Below are 21,225 nucleotides of genomic sequence, written 5' to 3'. Positions count from 1 at the left end.
AAGTGAGTAACAATGTTGTGTTGTTATTTACCTCCTTCACAACCACATCTCACTCTCTCTCTCCCTCAGTTTATCCACCCCATGATGCCTCGGCCTCTAGAGGGTCAGAGGCAATAACACAGGCCCACTTCAATTTTCTCATTTCAGCTGCCGTTGATGGGCCAACAGCAGCAGGACAGGAGGCTAAATCTATCATCCTCCACTACAGAATGGTGGGGGTCAAAAGTAGCTGGCTGTACGATTGCAGGAAACCCCTCCATTCACGCAAACAAATGCTGGATTTATGCAGTCTTATTTATTTGCCCTTTTCTCCTTAAAATCTGCATATTCATTTGGACATTAGAAAGATGAGAGAATACCTGCTGATAGTAACAGTGTGAACTGTCCCGGAGAGTGGTATTCATAGCCTTTGTCTTACCTCCAAAACATAAACAGTCTCTCTCTCTCTCTCTCTGTCTCTCTCTCTCTTTCTCTCTCTCTCTCTCTCTCTCACACACACACACACACACACACACACACACACACACACACACACACATACACACATTCTGCTGTAATATTTATCTCTCTGTGACTCATTCTCTGGCTAGTGGGGGATTTTGGCACAGTGTCAGCTCTGACCAGGGGGCTGTATTGTAATTATAGCAGATTGAGAAAACTGAATAACATATTGAATCTCGCAAGCCTGTGGTAAATTTCTTGTTTTTTTTTTTTTTTTTTTTGATTGTATAAAACCTCAGTACAGTGGCAAACTTGAAGGGGAAAGAGGAAAAAAAACAAGAAAAAACTTGCTTGACCTTATCAGTCTGTAAAAGATCAACATGCACTGAAGCCAGCGTCACATTTGCTCTCCAAGCTGCCCATCTGCCACACTGTCATATGATTGGCTGCTGGCCCAAAGGAAGTGGGCACTTAAAGAGCCAGTGGTATCAGAATGAGAGTTTTGTGACTTTTTGTACTTTTATATCTGCTAAAATTCACTTTCATCAGACCACAAGTACTGATGACTCATGTTATGCTTTGCAGATTTTTATCCAATGAAATCCTTCTAGAATGAGAATGGCTGCATCCAAAATCAAATAAAAACACTATGTTGAACACACTTTTTTACCAAACACAAAGTAAAACAAAGGAAGTACATACTCAGGGAGTATACGATTTTGGACACAGCCAGTGTCACTTTCATGCAGCTGTCTAACAAGTAATAAATCATGGACTATGTTCAGAATAACATAACAACATACTAGTCTTACTATTGCTGAAATACATAGTATGAATATTATACCCAGTATGCAAATTTTCTGAACATTTAGCAAATCTGTTCAAGTTTCTTGCACATCAGCACAGTGCAGACACTTGCCACATAATTGTTATAAGTTGAATGTTTAAAGAGCAATTCAGAGTGTGGGTCAGGATGGTCTCAGTGATTCACCCGCAGGTCAACTGAGGTTTCCTGGTTGTTAGAACATCAGACATCAACCCTGTCAGTTTTTTCCCTCCATTCGCTCTCTTGCTCTCTCTCTCTCTCTGTTTTTTCCCCTCTTCTTCCATCCCTCTTTTTGTCTGTGTTGTGCTGCCCCAATGGGCCGCTCTACTGACAGAGAGTGGACGCAGTAAGAGAGAAGCTAAAAATAACTTCAGAAAGCAGTTAGCTTTGACATCCCAGCCCAAGTGTGTATTTCCCATAAAATGTGTGTGTTTGCACAGAGCCTTTTGTGATGGTGCTCTTACTCCGGTCTAAATTTGCTCATTGTGCAGCTGGCATGTTGCTAATCACACCCGTCTCGTCCTGTGGTGTAAAAATAGACAAACAAACACAATATAAATAAATAAATAAAAAAATCTAACAAGGCGCCAGCATGAGAACATTACACCTCCATGGAAAGTTGCAGTGTTTTCAGAGGAATTCATTTGAATTTGATGAGCCATGAAATATGAATGGAAAACATGAACATATCTGATTAACCTGGGGTAGACCGCATGCCTGTGTGATGACAGAAAGGTGAGAGATCATGGTGAGAGGTCACAGTACAGGCCTCTCCGTGGCTTTTAAATGGTGAAATTGCCCTTTTTGCTGATCTTCAACAAGCACTCAAGGTTTAACCCAATTCTTCATATTAACCATCATAACACAAACCTCACAAATGGTCTCAGATGTGCAGCAAAAGGGCAACCCCGGGCCAACAACCATTTCTCTCGCCCAGCACTTCTAAAGTCTAAGGTCACTCTCATCGGCTCACTACAGTCAATTGGATGGCAGTTTGAATAACATTTGCATATCATTACATCATGTGACACATGCCAGTTTGGAGGAATTTACAACTGTTGTATACTGAAATATAGCCCAATTTACAACACTAGAAATATTTTACATGATTAAAAAATAAATAAATAAATAAATAAATTAAAAAAGTGTGTGTATATATATATATATATATCGATCATGTCATATATTTCTAGTGTTAAAAGAAGTCTCTGTTGCTCACCAAAGTGGCATTTTTAAAATATAGTAAAAACAGTAATATTGTGAAATATTATTAAAATTTAAAATAATTGTTTTCAATTTTAATATATTTTAAAATGTAATTTATTTTTGTTGGCAAAACTGAATTTCCAGAAGTCATTATTCCATTCTTCAGTGTCATGTGATCCTTCAGAAATGTATTTGAAATATAAATCTTTTGTAAAATGATGTAAAATGTATTTATCTAAAATTTTATATGTATAAGTGCATCTTTGTTAAATAAACAAAATAAATTTTTTTTTTTTATTTCGTACTGACCCCCTTTTTTTTTTTATACATGGAACAGAATAGAATAGATCCATTTTCTGCCATTGCTGATTTATTCAAAAAGAATCACTTACTCGGATCAGTCTCAATTCAATGTCTTACAGAATATATGTCTTATTTATTTTACTTGATGTTTATATTAAAATATGTGATAAAAATAAAATAATATTGTTTAGTATACCATTAGAGCCAGTAATGGGTGTTTGTATTGTTTATTATTTATTGTTTGTTTTTATTGTAAGCATATTAATCTTTAAACTCTTCATTCTCATATCATTTACACCTTATTTCCATACGTGTTTGTATTGTTTATTATTTATTGTTTGTTTTTATTGTAAGCATATTAATCTTTAAACTCTTCATTCTCATTGCCTTTTCACCGTAGGGCCGTGTAAATGTATCACTGAGTATATTTAAACAGGTTGCCCTCTGAGATCCCCCAATTAGAGAGGTCTGGAACAATAATGCTAGCGCTTAATTGCATTAACATAATGCCTCCTAACGATCATTACACTCACCAAAATAGTTGTGATAATAAAGCCATTACTATTTTGAGAGCACAATTAGCCTACGGTGCCACCCTTTGCGATGTTATAATTGTGACATTTAGACGTGCATGCATTCCGTTCCTTATCCTGTTGGGAGGAGAGCATGGGAGGCGGAACAGTTGTCATAGACCGCGGCAATTTACGTCCTCATATGAGACAGACGTGTCACCTGCATTCCACCGTACTACCCAGCAGCGACGCAAGCTGATTGGTTGCATAGATAGACGCCGTTCTCCAAATCTGTCAAGGGTGAAAGAAATGGCTTAAGATAATAGAGTTAGATGGATAGATAGAAGGGAAAAGGAAGACACGGAGAGAGTGTTGGTGAGATATAGAGAAGGATAGAAATGGAGAAAGAGATTGGTTTTCATGCCTGGTAGTCAGCAGCTCTGTAAATCTCTGAGGACTGAAGAGGGGGAGAGCACAAGGTTGATAGTCATCCATCACTTTTGACAATTCCACCTCTCTGTCACCACTTACTTGACGAAAGACCCCGTGCGAATGGGAGAGAGAGCAACAGAGAGTCTTTTTATAGAGGAAGATGGCAACACTGTTCCATTTTGTTTATGTATTTGTCTGATCCTGAATGAGATATTGTGGCACTACAGTTCAGTAGCCTATTGTGGTTAAAAGCAGAGCTGAGTGGCCTGGCATCAGTAATATGTACAGTAGGGATATAATCTGGAGACAAACATCCCCTAAAGGAACAGTCCACGCAAAATGAAAATTCTGTTATTTATTCACCTCTGTTGACTTCATTTCTTCATGATAGCTGCAGTACCTAAAGTAACTAAATTTCCATTCTCTTTTCTATGCAAATAAAGTAAGTGGTGACTGTGGCCATCAAGCACAATTTTCTTAACTTTCAGTCTGTTTCTCAAACAAAGGCATTGAATGACTTCAGAACATTTGATATATAGTGCACAAGTCATTTGAAGTACTTGTGTGAAGCAAACAAAACTGAATTAAGATGGAGTGTGACACTATTGTCTTCCAAATTTGTTTCATCAATTTAAATTAACACTGTTAGTGAACAGAATGGAATAAGCGTTGAACTGATTCAAGCTGAATAACAACACTGTTGTCTTCTGTAGAGCAGCTTATAGCAGAGTATCATAATTGATGATTTTTACACATTTATTGAATTTGAATTTCTCATATTTGAAGAAATTTGCATAATTGATTTTGTTATGTTCCTGTTTAGTACTGTAAAGCTGCTTTGAAACAATCTGTATTGTATAAAGCGCTATGGAAATAAAGGTGAATCGACATGACTGGACATTCTGCTAAACTTTTCAGTTGCTGTTCCACAGATGAAACTTCATAATACAGGCTTGAAAATGATCTAAGAGTGAGTAAATGATGACAGAATTGTGGTTTGGCTAAACTATCCCTTTAAGTCATGTCAGAATGGAGGGTGAGATCATGAACCATGAGACATCAAAATGAACTAATGCAATAAGGGTAGAAAGGATGTAAAAGTCCATTTAGTTTGATCGATCCATGCATTACAATACATTTTGATGTAATTTTTGTTAATTATGGGAAATGTAAGTTGACGTAGACGCAGAAGAACATTGATTTATTGCATGCACAATAGCGTGACTCACACATATAAGCTACTGGCATAGGGTTAAGTATTACAAACACGTATACAAAGGTCTTTCCCTCATAGCTGTGCACAGCGCCATCAGTAGGTTAATGGAATGCTTTTAACCCTCTGGAGTCTAAGGGTATTTTTGGGGCCTGGAGAAGTTTTGTCATGCCCTGACATTTGTGCTTTTTTCAGTTTTCTTATAAATATCTAAATGGCTAAAGTCTAATCTCACTGTAATCAGCACAAACTAGGCTATAATAATATGTGAGCAGCATGTATGTACATGATTGTGTTTTTTGAGAAAAAAAAATTTATGCGTGGTTAGTGAAAAACTAAAATTGTTAAATCACTTGAATAAGGCAATAAAACATACAGAAAATTGGTTCCCAGGAATTTTGAGAACTGGAGCTTGTAGCCTAGAATTTTTTTTTTTCTAAATGATGTGAAAATCATCTTTGTTTATTCACTTACAGAAAAAAACAATATATTGATTTAAATTTTCTAAGACACTTTTTGTTGGTAAAAGTCATATGCGAGTAGGCGTCAACTATCATGAATTCACACCTGAGAAGACAAAGGCCTGGATAATGAGCTGCATAATGAGCCATTCAGTCAGCTGTGTCACTGAGAGGGATGGGTTACAAGAAAGAATGTGAGGACAAAATAAAGTATATAATTTTTATGTTTGTAGTTTATTTAGAATATATTTAATTATCCCACAAACATAATTTAATATTCACTTGTGAGTGCAGGTTTAAAACAGTTTATTAGGAAAAATCAAAGCTGACTTTCAAACTGAATTTTTTGCATCATTACTCCAGTCACACAATCCTTCAGAAATCCTTTTAACAATCTTATTTTCTACAAAAAACATTTATTGTTATTATCATCATTATTATTATTATTATTATTATTAATGTTGAAAAGAGCTGAGAATTTTTTTTTTAGAGTTTTTTAGGGGGGATAAATTGAAAGAACAGCAATGATTGTTACATTTGTTACAGTTACATTTATTGTTACATTTATATTATTTACATCAAGCTTTTGAATGGTATAGTAGTGTATACTGTTATTGAAACTTCATAATATTTCACTTGATTATACATTTAGTCAGGAATTATAGTTTGGAAAAAGTCTTTGGGAAAAAGTCTAACTAGTAAAATGTTTACACGTTAAAAACTAGTACAAGTATATAAATAAATAAAAAGAGACTTACTCATGTTTATGAACTCTGCTGAAAAAGTGCTCATTATTTTTCTGAGGAAATCCAAATCTCAAATCCTCAACACATCACATCTTTTTGGGGGTGAATTATGTCTTATTCCCTCTCATCGCGAAGCAAACAGTAAAATTAATAAAAACTTGAAGAACAGTCTCGCTGCGTTGTCTTCTGTTGTGTGGGCACAATCAGTGAAAACATTTGAATCTCAAAAGCGCGCTCGGCGCGGGGGGCGTGGTCGCATTAGAAGATAATGAAGTGAGACGTGAAAAACGGGGACATCGCGTTGTTTTCATATGGATTACTTTATCACAGAATATTTGTTTTCAGCAGCACTTGTTTAGTTTAAAAGTAGACATGTCAGGCTTTTATAGATATCTCTCTCATGTCTCTGTGGTTGAGTATTCACTGAGTTACAGTTCATTTTAATGAGCATTTGTATCTGAAGATCAGCGCAGACAAAGGCTGCAGACAGCACTCCTTGTTTGTTATCTTTATTTTATAAGTGCACAAAGTTTTGTTGTTATTATGTCTGTATACAAAAAAAAGTAGACCCTTACAGATTCGATTGATGTATTGCACTTATCTGTACGATCGAAACTGAAAGTGTAATTTAAGTTCTTTTTCGGGGTTATCAGGAGAAAAAATACCCCAAAACGCGTATACGCGTTAATTGTGTGAGTGACTTTAAAGCTCTCCGAGCACCATTGTGTGAGTGACTGTGACCTTTTGCATTGTGTCGTCTGTGTTTTGCTGGACTGTCAGTCAAAAGTTAGACAATCGAAATACCAAACTAAACGTTGTGAGTTCGAGTGTTGTGGGAAGTCGTGGCCTAATGGTTAGAGAGTCGGACTCCCAATCGAAGGGTTGTGAGTTCGAGTCTCGGGCCGGCAGGAATGGTGGGGAGTGCAGTGCAGTTCTCTCTCCACCTTCAATACCATGACTTAGGTGCCCTTGAGCAAGGCACCGAGCCCCCAACTGCTCCCCGGGCGCCGCAGCATAAAATAGCTGCCCACTGCTCCGGGTGTGTGTTCACAGTGTGTGTGTGTGTGTTCACTGCTCTGTGTGTGTGCACTTCGGATGGGTTAAAATGCAGAGCACGAATTCTGAGTATGGGTCACCATACTTGGCTGAATGTCACGTCACTTTCACTTTCACTTTACCAGTGGTTGCTGCCACACAATGGAGCGGTAGATTGCAATTGCCTTTTCACTGAATACAGCAAAAGCGCCCACTTCCTGGTTTTCCAGTGGAATTAAATAATCCTGCACAAAAGGCTCTGAATGCCTGAACCAAACAAAAGGTCTACGTGCCTGCTGCTTCAGAAATGCCTGCTGGAGTTTTCTGTTATCTGATATCACAGTTATTTAATACATTCCCTTTTAAGAAGGAAATTAAAAGCTGACATTAAATTGTAGCTCGGTATGTTTGCAGTTTTTCAGTATGTGAAATTTCTCCTCTCTTTCTCAAGAATGTGTTTGTGCTAAATCAGATTTGGATTTTTTTTATAGCACAGCTTTGAGGACAAGTTTTGGCCTTGTCATCTTGTTTCTAGAGGTCATGTGCTCAGTTGCCAAACGTCTCCGCACCATGGATGAGTCCGGCCAGAGTTCTGATGCCTTTAGAGAGCTGCGCACAGCAACTGACCTGGCTCTGTGTGCTACTAAGGCCACTGCACAGGTGATCGGCAAGGCCATGGCCAATTTGGTGCTGCTGGAGCACCTTCTTTGGCTGAATTTAATGGAGATCAGGGACGCTGACAAGGTTACCTTCCTAGACTCACCAGTCTCTCCTAAGAGACTGTTTGTCCCTGCCGTGGATGGGTTTGCCGAGCGGTTTACAGCGACACAGAAATCATCGCAAGCAATGCGTCACTTCCTTTCCGAAGCGCTCCAGTGTGGAGGCTGGTTCAGGTCGCCAGAAGGCTCCATTCGCTCAGCAGCCTACCAAGCCAGTGCCACTTCAGCCCCAGCATAAACCTGAGCCTGGTCTTCAGCAGCGCTCCTCGACAGAAAAATGCTAACTGAAATGCCAAGGTCCCTGCCCCAGAGTGACGTTGGACCCTGAGCCTCAGAAGCCATCCTGATCTGAACACAGAGAGGCTGGAACTCCCTCAAAGAAAGCTTGTGCTTGCTCTCCATTTCTCCACTTAACACTGAGCAGTGGAAGCTCCATTCAAGCTGGACCCATCCTTCTCACTCAGTGCGCTCTCAAGCAAACTATTGCTGTCATAGCGGACCCACATACTCAAAAAAGCATTTCTCCTCTCCTCATTACCACAAATGTCAGTTTCCTGCCCCATGCAGCGAACTTCCATCCGAAAAACTAGAATCACTTGCCATCCGGCATCAGGCTTGGAACTCTATCCTGGATGTGTTAAGTTAGGCTCTAAAAACCATAGAACAAAGTTACTTATATCAGTTCGCTCACAGGCCACCTTGCTTCAGAGATGTTATCCAAACTTTGGTATGGGACAAAGATGCTCATGTTCTCCGGTCCGAAGTACAAACACTTGTGATTCCTCTGGACCTGTTCAACACACAGCCCCTTTAGTACTGGCTCAGAGCTCATGTTCCGTCCCACACTTGGTGCCTGGGACGTTTTCATCTCAGGGTAACCCACTGCTGTATCACACTCAGCCCTAGCAAACAGAGCTTATTCAGTGACTGGCCAGGCTGACTCTGAGTTTCACATGATGGTGGTGCTTCAGGTGTACTAGGCCAAACGTCTCCGCACCATGGATGAGTCTGGCCAGAGTTCTTATGCCTTTAGAGAGCTGGGCACAGTGACTAACCTGGTCCAAACACTTTTCACACATGTTGGCCGCTTCCTCAGTGAGTCCTCTGGGCCTGCTCAGCACACAGCCCCTTTAGTACTGGCTCAAAGCTCATGTTCCGTCCCACGCTTTGTGCCTGGGACGTTTTCATCTCCGGGTAACCAACTGCTGCATGAAAGCCATGGCCCCTTGGAAAACATTTCACCTGTTTCAGTCATGTGTCCCATTGGGACTGACCTCCAGAAGAAAACTGGTCATGATAGATGCCTCCAGCTCGGGTTGGGGAGCTCTCCATGAGGGCAGATGGGCATCTGGCTCCTGGTCAAAGCTGTAGCAACGCTTACACATCAACTTCCTCACGTTTTTTTCTGGCCCTTAAGACCTTTCTTCCGGCCTTAAAGGGGCACCGCGTCTTGGTGTGTTCGGACAACATGACAGTGGTAGTCTTTATCAATCAACAAGGAGGTCTCAGGTCACGCACCCTTCACAGGTTGGCTTGACGATGCCTTCTATGGGTTCATGTGCTGGGCAGACTGAACCAGGGCCATACATGCTGTCCACGGACAAGGTGGCTCCAGGAGAATGGAGACAGGAGCTCAGAGATTGAATCTGCCTTGTCCTCATACTGTGATAACTTTGAGCCACTCCAGTCAGCTGACTTGCGGTCCCTGTTGCTTTAGACCACTCTCCTTTTGGCTGCAGCGTCATTCAGACGAGGGGGTGACCTTCAAGGACTGTCACTTAGTGCTTCCTATCTTGAGTTTGGGCCTAAGGACTGTAGATTTGTCATCAAACCGAGACGTGGCTCTCCACTCTGTTTAGAGCACAAGTCATCACCCTTCTGGCGCTCCCCAATTCATATGGTGAGCAAGGTCCCAATCCACTCTGCCCGGTTCGGGCTCTTAGAGTGTATGTTGAGCGCTCTGGCCTGTTAAATCAGTCAGAGCAGCTCTTTGTGTACTTTGGAAGCAGCTCTAAAGGGCTGCTGGTTACAAAGCAGAACCCATCTTGCTGGATAGTGGATGTTATAGTCTTGTCATATGCTTTAGCAGGTTTGCAGTGTCCTATAGGTGTGAGGGTCCACCCACCAGAGGAATGTCCTCCTCTTGGTCTTGGTCTAGTGGGATTTATATCTGTGATATTTGTGTGGCCGCCGGCTGGTCATCGCTGTCTACCTTCACCAAGTTTTATAACTTGGACGTCTCTGGCTTTGCAGGCACCTGCTGGTCATCGCCGTCTGCCTTCACCAGGTTTTATAACTTGGACGTCTCTGCCATGCAGGCACGGATTTTGTCCGCTTATTTCTACCTAATCCCCTTATAATTGGAGAGGGTCATGTTATGTAGTCCTCAGCCTAAATTACTTGGGTCTTATTATTGGCTCATGCTTTCAGGAGCCCTCAGTAAGAGTGCTCCGGGGCTGGGCTCGCAGAGCAGCTTCGTTCTGCACTTGCTAATAGAACTGCACTATTGGACGCATTCCCCATAAGTATGTCAATGCAATGGGAGAGACCATTCGAAAGGGAACACTCCAGTTACTAAATGTAACCTTGGTTCCCTGAGATGAGGGAACGAGTGTTGTGTAGGCTGCCATGCTATAAGACTGCATGTGAATCAATGAATGTCACTTAAATCGAAAGATTCTGATGAAATGGTGCTCAGAGCTGACTTATATAGAGGTTGGCTCCTGCCCTTTTGGTGGGTTGAAGCACCTTAGGTTCTTGCAGATACACAAATCAGGCTTCAGTACCAGAGTAAACAGGAGTTTCCCCATAAGCTTATCTCTTGGAACCGAGGTTACGTTAGCAACCAGAGCGTTTTATTTACAGTTTTGAATTAGAGGCAAAACAGCTTTCTTCTCTGGTGGTGTACCTGAAAAAATGAGTAAAAAACTAATTTTGTAGACATTTTATTTAAGTAAAGTATTTTTTTTTCTTATATTAGGTGTCAAGAACATATGAAATAATGCAGGACACTTATTTTGGTTTAAAATAATTATTAATATTCATTTGATGTGGTTGTACCAGTGACATACAAAGCAAGGCTATATTCCCTTTTTCCATTTTAATTTTATTGAGCAAAAATACATTTCAATGAAATTCAATTCCTTCAGTTTCAATTCTTATATTTTAATATATGTGTTATTATATTTTAATGAAGAGAGTTGAAATGTGATGCCATTTACAGTTTGATTTGTTTATGGCTCAGTATACTGTATTTAACCTCTGTCACTATATGTACTTTTATATCCCCCACTGCATTCTGCATTATTCAGTGTCATTAAGCTAATATATCTACATTGAACTTTCTTAGTAAGAACATGACTTACAGAGGGCAAAGTACATTATTTATGTCTCCCTCCATTTAGAAAAGTCTCTTAAATATTTCAGCATTGTTTTCCCCAGAGCAGGACTCTGCAGATCGATCAGTATCAAAAGACACCATTTGCCCCCAAACACTGTTTGACATCCAACTATTTCTGTTCAGGAGCACTGGGTAGGTCATTGCTTGTTGGCAGCCTTTTTCTTGTTCACTTTTCTGTTGGTTTCTTATTCTCTGTCTCAACAGAGTGTAAATCATTAGTTCACCTGTGCAGCTCATAGCAGCTTGTTGTTGAGATGTAGGAGAACTTCGCCTCTGGAGCAGGTGTGTGACTCATAAATAAGAGGATTCTCCTTTAATCCCAGAATCAGGTTTTAATGAGATCTTTACTACAGCTATGCGACCACTAACTATATAACAACAGCAGCTGTTAACATAAATGATATGGTTGCTATTGTGCTATAATATCACAAAAGTGCAGTATTATTTATTAATTGCAGAGTCTGCAATGATGCATAGAATGTTTTCCTTTTCTTTCTTCCTCTACAATACACATTTTAGATATATTTTCTACATTTATTTAGTGTACTTACATTTAACTTTACATTTAAATGTATTTTACATTTCAATTTAAAGGTGCCATAAAATGCAAAAACTACTTTTATAAACAGTTTGAACACAGTTGTGTGGCCTCAGTGTGTGAAAACAACCAGCCTATAATGGAAAAAATCCACCCACTTATTTTTTTCTAATCCCAATAAATCAATAGCTGCAAGCAGCAATACGGGGCCAGCACTCCAGAGGCAAATTGAAGAGCTAAACATGGCATAGCGACCAACTGCAGAAATGAGTAACCTGAAATTTTAGGATGACTGTAATTGTAATGGCTGAAAAAAACATAAATACAACCCACTAGTAATATCATTAAATGGCTTATCACTTTTGACCAACAGGTGGCGCCATAATCAAATGTATTTTGGTGTGTGAGGTTTGAGGTGACAATGTCACACTCAAAGTTTGTTGTTATTATGTCAAAAGCTTTGAAGAGAAGAAGTGTCATTTTGGCATCATGCCTTGTCGCTGTGGTATGCGAAAACGGTTTTGTCTATCATACAAAAATCCATAAAACATTTTGTCAGCACAGTCTGAAGATCCGATTCAATTTTGGTGAAAATCGGACAACGTTGAGGAGTTCGAAAAAGTTAGGTTTTCAACATAAATCAAAATGGCGGACAGGAATTTTTTACTCTGGCATATTGGTATCTATGTTGTCCCATAAGCCGGGAATATTTTGAGACCAATTGCAATAGGCTAATGCAAAAAGAGTCCTCATTTTTATAAGTTAATTTTTAATGGGTAATGAATGGTTTATAACTCTTGACCCAATAGTTGGCGCTGTTATCAATTTTTGGCATGGGCAGTGTGAGGTGACTGGCAAATACAAAGTTTGGTGCAAATATGTTCAAAGCTTTTCTGAGATACAGCCTCAGATGTATTTTGGCATCTTACGAACAAATTCGTTGATGCGGCTAAACGAAAAACTTTCGTATATCAACACGAAATCCATACTTTTTTGTCAACACACTCTGAAGATGATCCTAGTCAAATTTGGTGAAAATCGGACTAACGTCTAGGAGGAGTTCGAAAAAGTAGTTTTTCAACTTTAATCAAAATGGCGGACAGGAAGGTATGGCCAATTTTGGCATAATTGGTATCGATGTTCTCGGCATTACCCACGAATATAGCGAGACCACTATTCAATAGTCTAATATTTTCAAAAGTTATTAGCATATATCAGATATTTCATGATAACTTTTGCCTACAAGGTGGCGCTGCCACCAAACTTTTTGAGTAGCTTCAGGGCATGGAAAACATTTTTGTAATTATTTTCGTAACGATACGATAATGCGTTCAAAAATATACAGCATTTGAAACATAAGCAAATGGCCGACACCTAAAATGGCCGTAACACGGCAAAATTGGATATTATTCACGACATGACCCACCGAATCTAAGACCAGTTTTGTGATTTTGGTGCCAAAACATTCGAAGTTATAAGCAAAGCATTTTTCTTGAAGCTGACCACTAGGTGGCGCTGCGTGGAAACACTGCAGGAAGTCTCAGGTCATGCTTTGTTATAACAAGCACCAAGTTTGGTCTCAATACGCCAAACCGTTGCGGAGTTTAGCCTAACAAAATTTTTGCGTGCTTTTCGTTTGTTCGCGTGGTAGTCCGAGAACGGTTTGGACGAATCAACTAATTCCATAACTTTGTCGGCATTTTCAGAAGATGACACTGAGCCAATTTCGTGAAAATCGGACTAACCGTCTAGGCGCTGTGCGAAAAAAGTATTTTTTTCGAACAATTGAAAATAGCGAAAAAACTAAACATTGCGATTTTTGAATTGATCATTCATTCGACTGGCCTGAGACATTCAGAGGAAAAAAGAATTTTCCATTTTGTGGCTTACGGTTAAAAAGTTATAGCATAAAAACATTGAAATTTTGGATAAGTAGGGCGCTAGATGAGTTGGAGTTAGAGACCTTAAAATTTGTATAGCTGTGTTGGGACGGTCCTCTATCAGTGTGCCAAAATTAGAAGACGAAGAAGAATTATTCCTAACGTAACTGGCAATAGTGCCTACGCACCTTCGGTGCTTGGCCCCTATTAAACAGTCTCTCCAAAGAGCGGTTTCCAGCGTCAAGCAGTCTGCCATTCTCCCTCTGACCTATTAGCATACACACAGACCAGAATCAGTATCACAATCCTGCAATTCTGCTGTAGCTGCTGGAAATAGAATGTCAGCACCAAAGAGGCATTACAGTTTTAATGTGTTGGGATGTACCAACGAACATAGGAGTCTCCATAGACCGCTGAGGACACAGTGGTTAAATTTCATTTTTGAAGTAAATGTCCCAAGAAAAACTGTCCTATATTGATTGCTTAATCATTTTTGTGTGCCTCACAAACAAGGGTCAGTTCAGCTTTGGAGTTGAGGAAAAGTTGCTTCTGAAAGAGGGATCGATACCAGCGCTTTGCGCAAAACGTCCAGACTTACAGACAATACGCATCACAAGTCATTTTTGTTTTTTCCAAAAGAGCCTTCTTGGCTCTCTGTAAGGCTAATGTTGCTAAAGCTACAATTGTCTCTGCCTGTTTTCACTGATGCTGCCTAAACATGCAACCAGAATGATCATAAGTAGGAATGTGGTTGTTAAAAATTGCATTTGGAAGCAAAGTCACAACCAGGTAAAAACATAAAACACCAATTAAACAGCAACACCTCTATAACATACCACTCTTCTGAAAAGGGAGACTCTTCCTAAAATATAGGGGCACCCTGACATTTGCATTTAAAGGGACAAAAACACAAAACGGCGCGTTTTAGCTCATACCCCTAAAGTAAATTAGTATTTCAACAAGCTATACAGTTATCTTTGCAATTTTGAGATTTCACATACAAGTTTATGGAGACATAGAGACTTTTTTACATCGTTACAAATCACCCTTTAAAGCAACTGTTTCCTGTTGAATATATTTTAAACGTAATTTATCCTGTAGTGGCAAAGTTTTTTTTCTGAACGCCACTTACTCCAGTTCTTCGTGTCACATAGCAGAAATGTTCAGAAAAATCTAATATGCTAATTGGGTGCTCGGGACATTTATACCGATATACATATCATATATATAATATATATTATATATATCAAATCTATATATATATGCAAAAATGTGAAAGTTATGCTGCTTAATGTTGTTGTGGGTTACGACTTTTTCAGGACTCTTTGAGGTCGAAAGTTGAAAAAACATTTATTTGCAATAAACTCTCTTCTCATTATAAATGTCTTTATTTCACGTTCATCAGACCTTGCTGACATAAAAGTATTAATTTCTTTAAAAATAAATAACGTGGAATCTTAATTGGCCCTAAAATAGGTCGATACTAATTCATATATTTTATAAAATACATTGAAATATAAACCACAAGAAAGTTTATATACTGTATAATACCGATACTAATGTATATATGTTATAAATTACATTGAAATGTTGATCAGATGGTTTCTTCTAGCCTTTGTGAGAGAAACTGCCAGAATAAGCTTCAAAATGGACCATACTTTAAGTCAAAAGTTAGGCTCCATGACATGAGACACCAGGTGAGTGTGAATATGTGAAAGTGTAAAGAGCACTGAAAGAACTTGACATGCCTGTTGGAAATGACATCTCAGGCAGACTGGATAGTAATGTGTTCCTGTCTCTCTATCAGTAATTAAATTTCCCTTTCTCACAGTTCCTCCATGACCAGCTCTGCATTGAGCTGTGCTGCTTTGGAAACCAACTCCAAATTACACCTCAGTGTAGATACATGGGCTTAACTAGTGCAAGGGAGTACACCAGTGAATGTACAGTATGTATGTGCATTTTCTCTCTTTCTTTCTTACATAAAGCTCTTAATGAGCCCGAGATGAGATGTGCATCCAATTTAACCCACACCCCTCCTTCTTCTCAGTAACTCCCCTGTTGACTGTGATGAAGACACTGTAGGAAATGGTGACAGAGAGAGAGAAGCTTCACATAGTGCTAAAAATATATGTGGTGAAGAGGTACGAATGATACAGATCAACTCTGACAAAATCAACTACCAACGTCACCTTTAAAGAATATATCTACAGTATATATATATATATATATATATATATATATAGATGACACAGTTGTGTGTGTGTGTGTGTGTGTTTTCAAACTTTTGTGTGTGTGTGTGTGTGTGTGTGTGTGTGTGTGTGTGTGTATGTATGGTGAGCATTAAACCTTTTTTAAATGTCTAGAAGTTCAGGTGTCCAGATAAAGCAAGAAAACAAAAACAGCTTAGAAGAACAAAAGAAAGTTTTATTACAATAGTAATACAGTTTTATTTATAATATTGCAATATTATTGGAAAATTGTTGCTAGGTCAGTTGTTTTTTAATGTTGTGGTGGACTATTTTTCATAACAGGACTTTTAAGATAATCTACAGGACAATATTTTTTACTGTATTTCATGTCTATGTATTTACTTATTTGGTAGTTGTTTTGGGTTGATTTGATAGATAAAATTATGAAAGATAAAGTGTTAGAATCTGGCTTGCAACATATCCCAATCCTTTCTCCCTTGTTTTCTACCCACCATTAAACCTTGAGAATCCTATTTATTTTGTTAGCTGCTTTTAGCATTGATTTTTCCCCTGCTGTCATATGACCCAGAAAAGACCTGTGACCCATTCTTGGGTCATGACCTACCAGTTGAGAACCACTGAGAGGGAGAGAGAACTGACCCCACTGTGTCCCACCTTCAAGTCAGAAAAACCCAGCAATACATTCCAATCTAGACCCAGAAACCACCTGCCAAAGCAGACAATCTGAATTTTGTGGTGGGAAAAAAAGAAGAAAGAGTGGCGTGATGTGAAGGTAGTGGAATGAGGATGTATTTGCCTGTGGGGGGGAAAAAAGGCTGAAAGTAGGCTGGCAACAGATGTGTAGGGCAGTAAAAGTGTAATTGAAATGCCAGCAGCAATGGTCTTATCTACCCGTTCCAGCAGCTACCTCGCGTCTGAACATCAGTTAAATGTCATTTTAGCCCTGGCTGATTCAGGACGACCACAATCCCCCATCTTCTGTGACTGCAGCCACTGATGGGAGGGGAACAGTGGGAGGGATGGATGGATTGGGGGGGGGGCATTGGTAGAGAAAGCACTGAAAAAAGTAGAGAATAGCTGTAATTGGATTTCGTTTGTATGCTGTTGACTTCGACACCTGGGCTTAATTGGGAATTTGATATGGTTTATCACATGGAGTCATTTACAGTTTGGACATATCATTATTAGCATTGTCTGTACTGTTTATACACTTCATATTTCATAAACTTCATTCTCTCATGATATTAGAAAAAGGTTAGAAAAAGACAAATCCACCTGCCCTCAAATTGCCCCAGTCATTCTGCAGTGACCCCAGGTCTAGACTCATGACAGGTGGGTAAGAGGAGGGACGTGACAATAGTGAACCACTGTAGGTAATGAGCCTTGAACCAGGCTGCATCGCCAATAGTATGCCTCTGCTACACAGTAAAAGTATGTAGAATGTCTATAAAATATGCACCAGTACCAGTGGGACTGTTTTTGAGTTGGGTTTTTAGTTACTATCATAATTATGCTTTAATTGTTGATGGTACAATTTATATTGTTCACAACTACATTTCTTATCATTCTCAGTTGCTGCATGAGTATGTGCATTTTTTAGTTTTTTGACTTTGAAAAAGAAAGAAAGAAATCTGAAATTGCTCAATTTATGCTAAACAAAAAAATATTTACCACATTACATTGTGTATTTGTTGCGTACTGGTTATACTTGCATGCTGCCTGCCATTAGCAATTAGCATGATCTTAATTACATAATTTGTAGGTTTGTGCATTAAATATCTGCTTTCATAGCTTTGGTCTTCCATTCCTAGCCATTGTCTATGCCTAAAGAAGTCACAAACTCTTTCTCTCATAGTGCAAGGGGTTATGGGTAATTTTAGGCTAAACACCCACTGAAAATGTTATCTAGTAATCTTTAGAATCCTAATTTTCTAACACACTATTCTTTCGGACATGTTTGCCTCTATATCAGTCTACAGTATGGATTGTATACAAATCGGAATGTAGCCTAGGTTTTCTTAAGGTCCCGGTGCAGTGCGACATGTGACGTGACCACCAAACGCTGTGTCTTATCACCTTGACAAAACCAGACCTTCACTTCCTGCATTGTTGCTTTTCTTTTGCAAATACAGTAGCAGGCAGTGTTTTGTTATTTGTGCAGTTCCATATGTTAGAGGAAATGAAGAGAAACTCTCACATCCTTCTACAGTTTTGTCTCTATTGTCTTGCTTGTAAGTTCACACAATCTTCACATTACATAGTCAGCGAGATCCTGTAAGATTCTTTTAACACATTTGGTGTCTCATACAGCACTTCTCATTTGCGCTGCTAATTTTAAAACTTACTGTGAGGTTCTGTGAAGAGCGGACTGATTGAGAATTTCAGATCTTTGCTGAAAGTAGGGCTATTAGTTTTAATGGTTCATAAAGTATTTCTTTTGTTTGTATATTGTGCAAGTTATTGATTACATGCGAAGCACTACAAATTGTTGCATCTGCCAACAACATATGATCAGAAACTGCGTTATACTCGGTACCATCAAGTTGAAGTTCAAAGTTTTATTTATCAAATTCATAACACAGCATATAGTGTTTGCAGACAATTTAATGAGCTATAAATGTCGACTGCTGCTGCATTTATTACTAAATTGTTCTTTGGCTTCTCTGGGGCATTCATGATTCAGCAGAATGGGCTGGATCAGATCCCCTCACCAGAGAACAAGATGAATTTGGAAAAAGAAATTAAAAGAAAAAAAAGAACGCGAATGTAATTAATATAATCAAGAGTTTTGTTTTGGATAATTTGCATTATTAACTCAATGAGACTCCATTTCGTTATTTGTTGTAGCCACTATTTTTTTATTTTTATTTCTATGAACATTTATTTATTAATTAAAAATGTACACATTTATTTATTGTCTGTTTTTTTTCCCTATTGCAATCTCATTGATTTCAGATTTACCTGCTCCTAAACATAACATACAAAAAAAGTTTTGTTTTGCAGTTTGTTTGCAAACTCACATTTCTGTATTGTTCTTTTTTTTTTAATGAATGTGGTAGTTTTCATACATAATAAAATAACCTTGGTTCCATTTGTTTACTTAAACAATCAAAATTTTTAAGTTTATATATATATATATATATATATATATATATATATATATATATATATATAAGTTTTAGTTTTATTTTTTTATTTTTTTTATTGTGATCCCACACATTTTTCAATTTACCTGCCCTTTAATGTCACATACAAAAAAGTTTTGTTTTTCAGTATGTTTGAAAACCTTCATTTTTTCGTGTTTTCTTCACTGCTAGTGTTCGTTTTCATATATAATAAAATAGCCTTTGTTCCATCTGACTAAAATGTCTGTTTCTTCTTATTTCAGAGGGTGATTTTCAACATTGTGAACTTCAGCAAGACTAAGAGCCTGTACAGAGATGGGATGTCCCCCGTGGTGAAGTCGACCAGCCGGCCTAAATGGTATTCATACCCTCTGCAAACATCACATCTCCACCTACTCACAGCTCGCCACTGCGCTTTCCACGCTTTAATTCCAAATAACAAATCCATGACTTATCTTCCGTGAGTAGTTTGTGCCTCTTCCCAATTGTGTAACGCAGGCCCGAGCATGGGTTCCACACAAGCCCTGCAGGCACGGCGAATAAGACTTGACTGTGTACACTGTCATCATATCTGACTGTCTTATCTCTCTGCCGCAAACAACAGGATTTTTCGTTACCACCTCTTCGAGTTTTCACACTGCCGGTGTTCCTTAAAGAAAGCATTCAACGCTTTCTCACTTTCTCTTCCTTCTCCAAGTTGACAATGGTGTGTTTGATGTTCAAGATGAGAGGTTGTGTTGCCGGGGATGTTTTGGTCTCCATGGTGATGCCATCTAGGTAGAAAAAAGGGACAGTGACAGGGCTGTTGATAGAGGAATTATGAGAAAAGCTAGAGAAGGAAGTGAGCTCGGGGCTGGACAAACTCCTTATATGTGACTGTTTACAGCATGTCACACTGGCACCATTTTCCCTAAACACGTTTCTATGTGGCTTTTAATCAGCTCGACTCTTTGTGCTCTGTCAACTGTAGGAATGGTTTTATTAGAAACACATCTGCCTTCATGAAGGAGGAGATGCGTGAAAGACAAATGCAGTTCCCTAGCTGTGTGTGTTTTTGGATGTCTTTTAAATGGCTACAAGTATTACATCATTGTGAAGATAAGATCAAATCTGTCCTTCTCAGTGTGTGTTCTGCTATGCTTCACGTATGGCTTATTTGATCTCTTTGTCTATACTTAAGCCAAACTCATGCTATAGGTACATACAGTTTCTTATTTAGTGTCTTGTTGTATACTTTAATAATCACGGTCTACTTGCATCATTTACAAGATCATTCTTCTCTCAGATTATTTTTGATCCTACAATTAGTTTTCTCACAAATTTGCTTCTAATTTTTTTTTTTTTTTTTGATGTAACATATTAATGAAGGCTGAATCCAAATATGGTTTACTGAAATTGTTTATACTGAAAATTCATAAAAAAATAATAAAAGTTGGGGTGATGGTTGCTTAAATTCATTAGTTCATTGTTTTTTTACGTTTTTGAAAAAGTCTCTTGTGCTTGCCAAGGCTGCATTTATTTGATGAAAAATACAGTAAAATGTTAATATTATGAAAAATAAAAGAATAAATTTGAATGGTACTGTATATACTGAAGGAGATACATATACACACATACATACATACATACATATATACATATATATATATATATATATATCAACATATATATATATATATATATATATATATATATATATATATATATATATATATATATAAATTACAAATTTTAAGGCATTATTTGTAACTAGTAGATTTAGATTAATCGTTTTCCCAACTTCCAGATTCTGGACATTATGTCAACCAACAACATGGAGGATTTGTTTTGTGTTTTGCACAGATCCGCACACAGTGGGGGAAAAGAGCTTTAAGAGCTTTGATAGTTGGCTACACCCTGGGGATGTTTTCACAAACCTGTTCCAGCAACAAGTTTCAGTCCTGTAGTGTGCGATTGACTTGTGTGCCATTGTACCTTGAGCACTTTTCAAAAACTTTTGGAAAAGTTAAGTTTACAAATCCCAGATACCCGCACATGCACCCATACACCGATACACACACACACACACACACACAAACACACACATCCATGCCTCCTATCAGCATCAGTGAGAGTGGTGCATTACCATTCAAACACTCATCTGTCATGTTGAATTTGCATGGACCATGCAGTCTG

At 38.4% G+C, this 21,225-nt stretch overlaps 1 protein-coding gene across 1 annotated transcript in view; it reads left to right on the top strand.

The window, feature by feature from the left end:
- Positions 1–21,225, top strand: part of LOC109095330 (BEN domain-containing protein 5-like) — a 254,294-nt gene that overhangs the window by 116,990 nt on the left and 116,079 nt on the right. The window contains exon 6 of the mRNA XM_042761912.1: positions 19,314–19,408. Coding sequence (XP_042617846.1) covers positions 19,314–19,408 — 95 coding nt within the window. The remainder of the gene's footprint in view (positions 1–19,313; positions 19,409–21,225) is intronic.

Source organism: Cyprinus carpio, chromosome A8, assembly GCF_018340385.1.
Source record: "Cyprinus carpio isolate SPL01 chromosome A8, ASM1834038v1, whole genome shotgun sequence".
Lineage (NCBI taxonomy): Eukaryota > Metazoa > Chordata > Actinopteri > Cypriniformes > Cyprinidae > Cyprinus > Cyprinus carpio.
The sequence above is the reverse complement of the archived record's forward strand: the minus strand, read 5'-3'. Positions and strand labels throughout refer to the sequence as shown.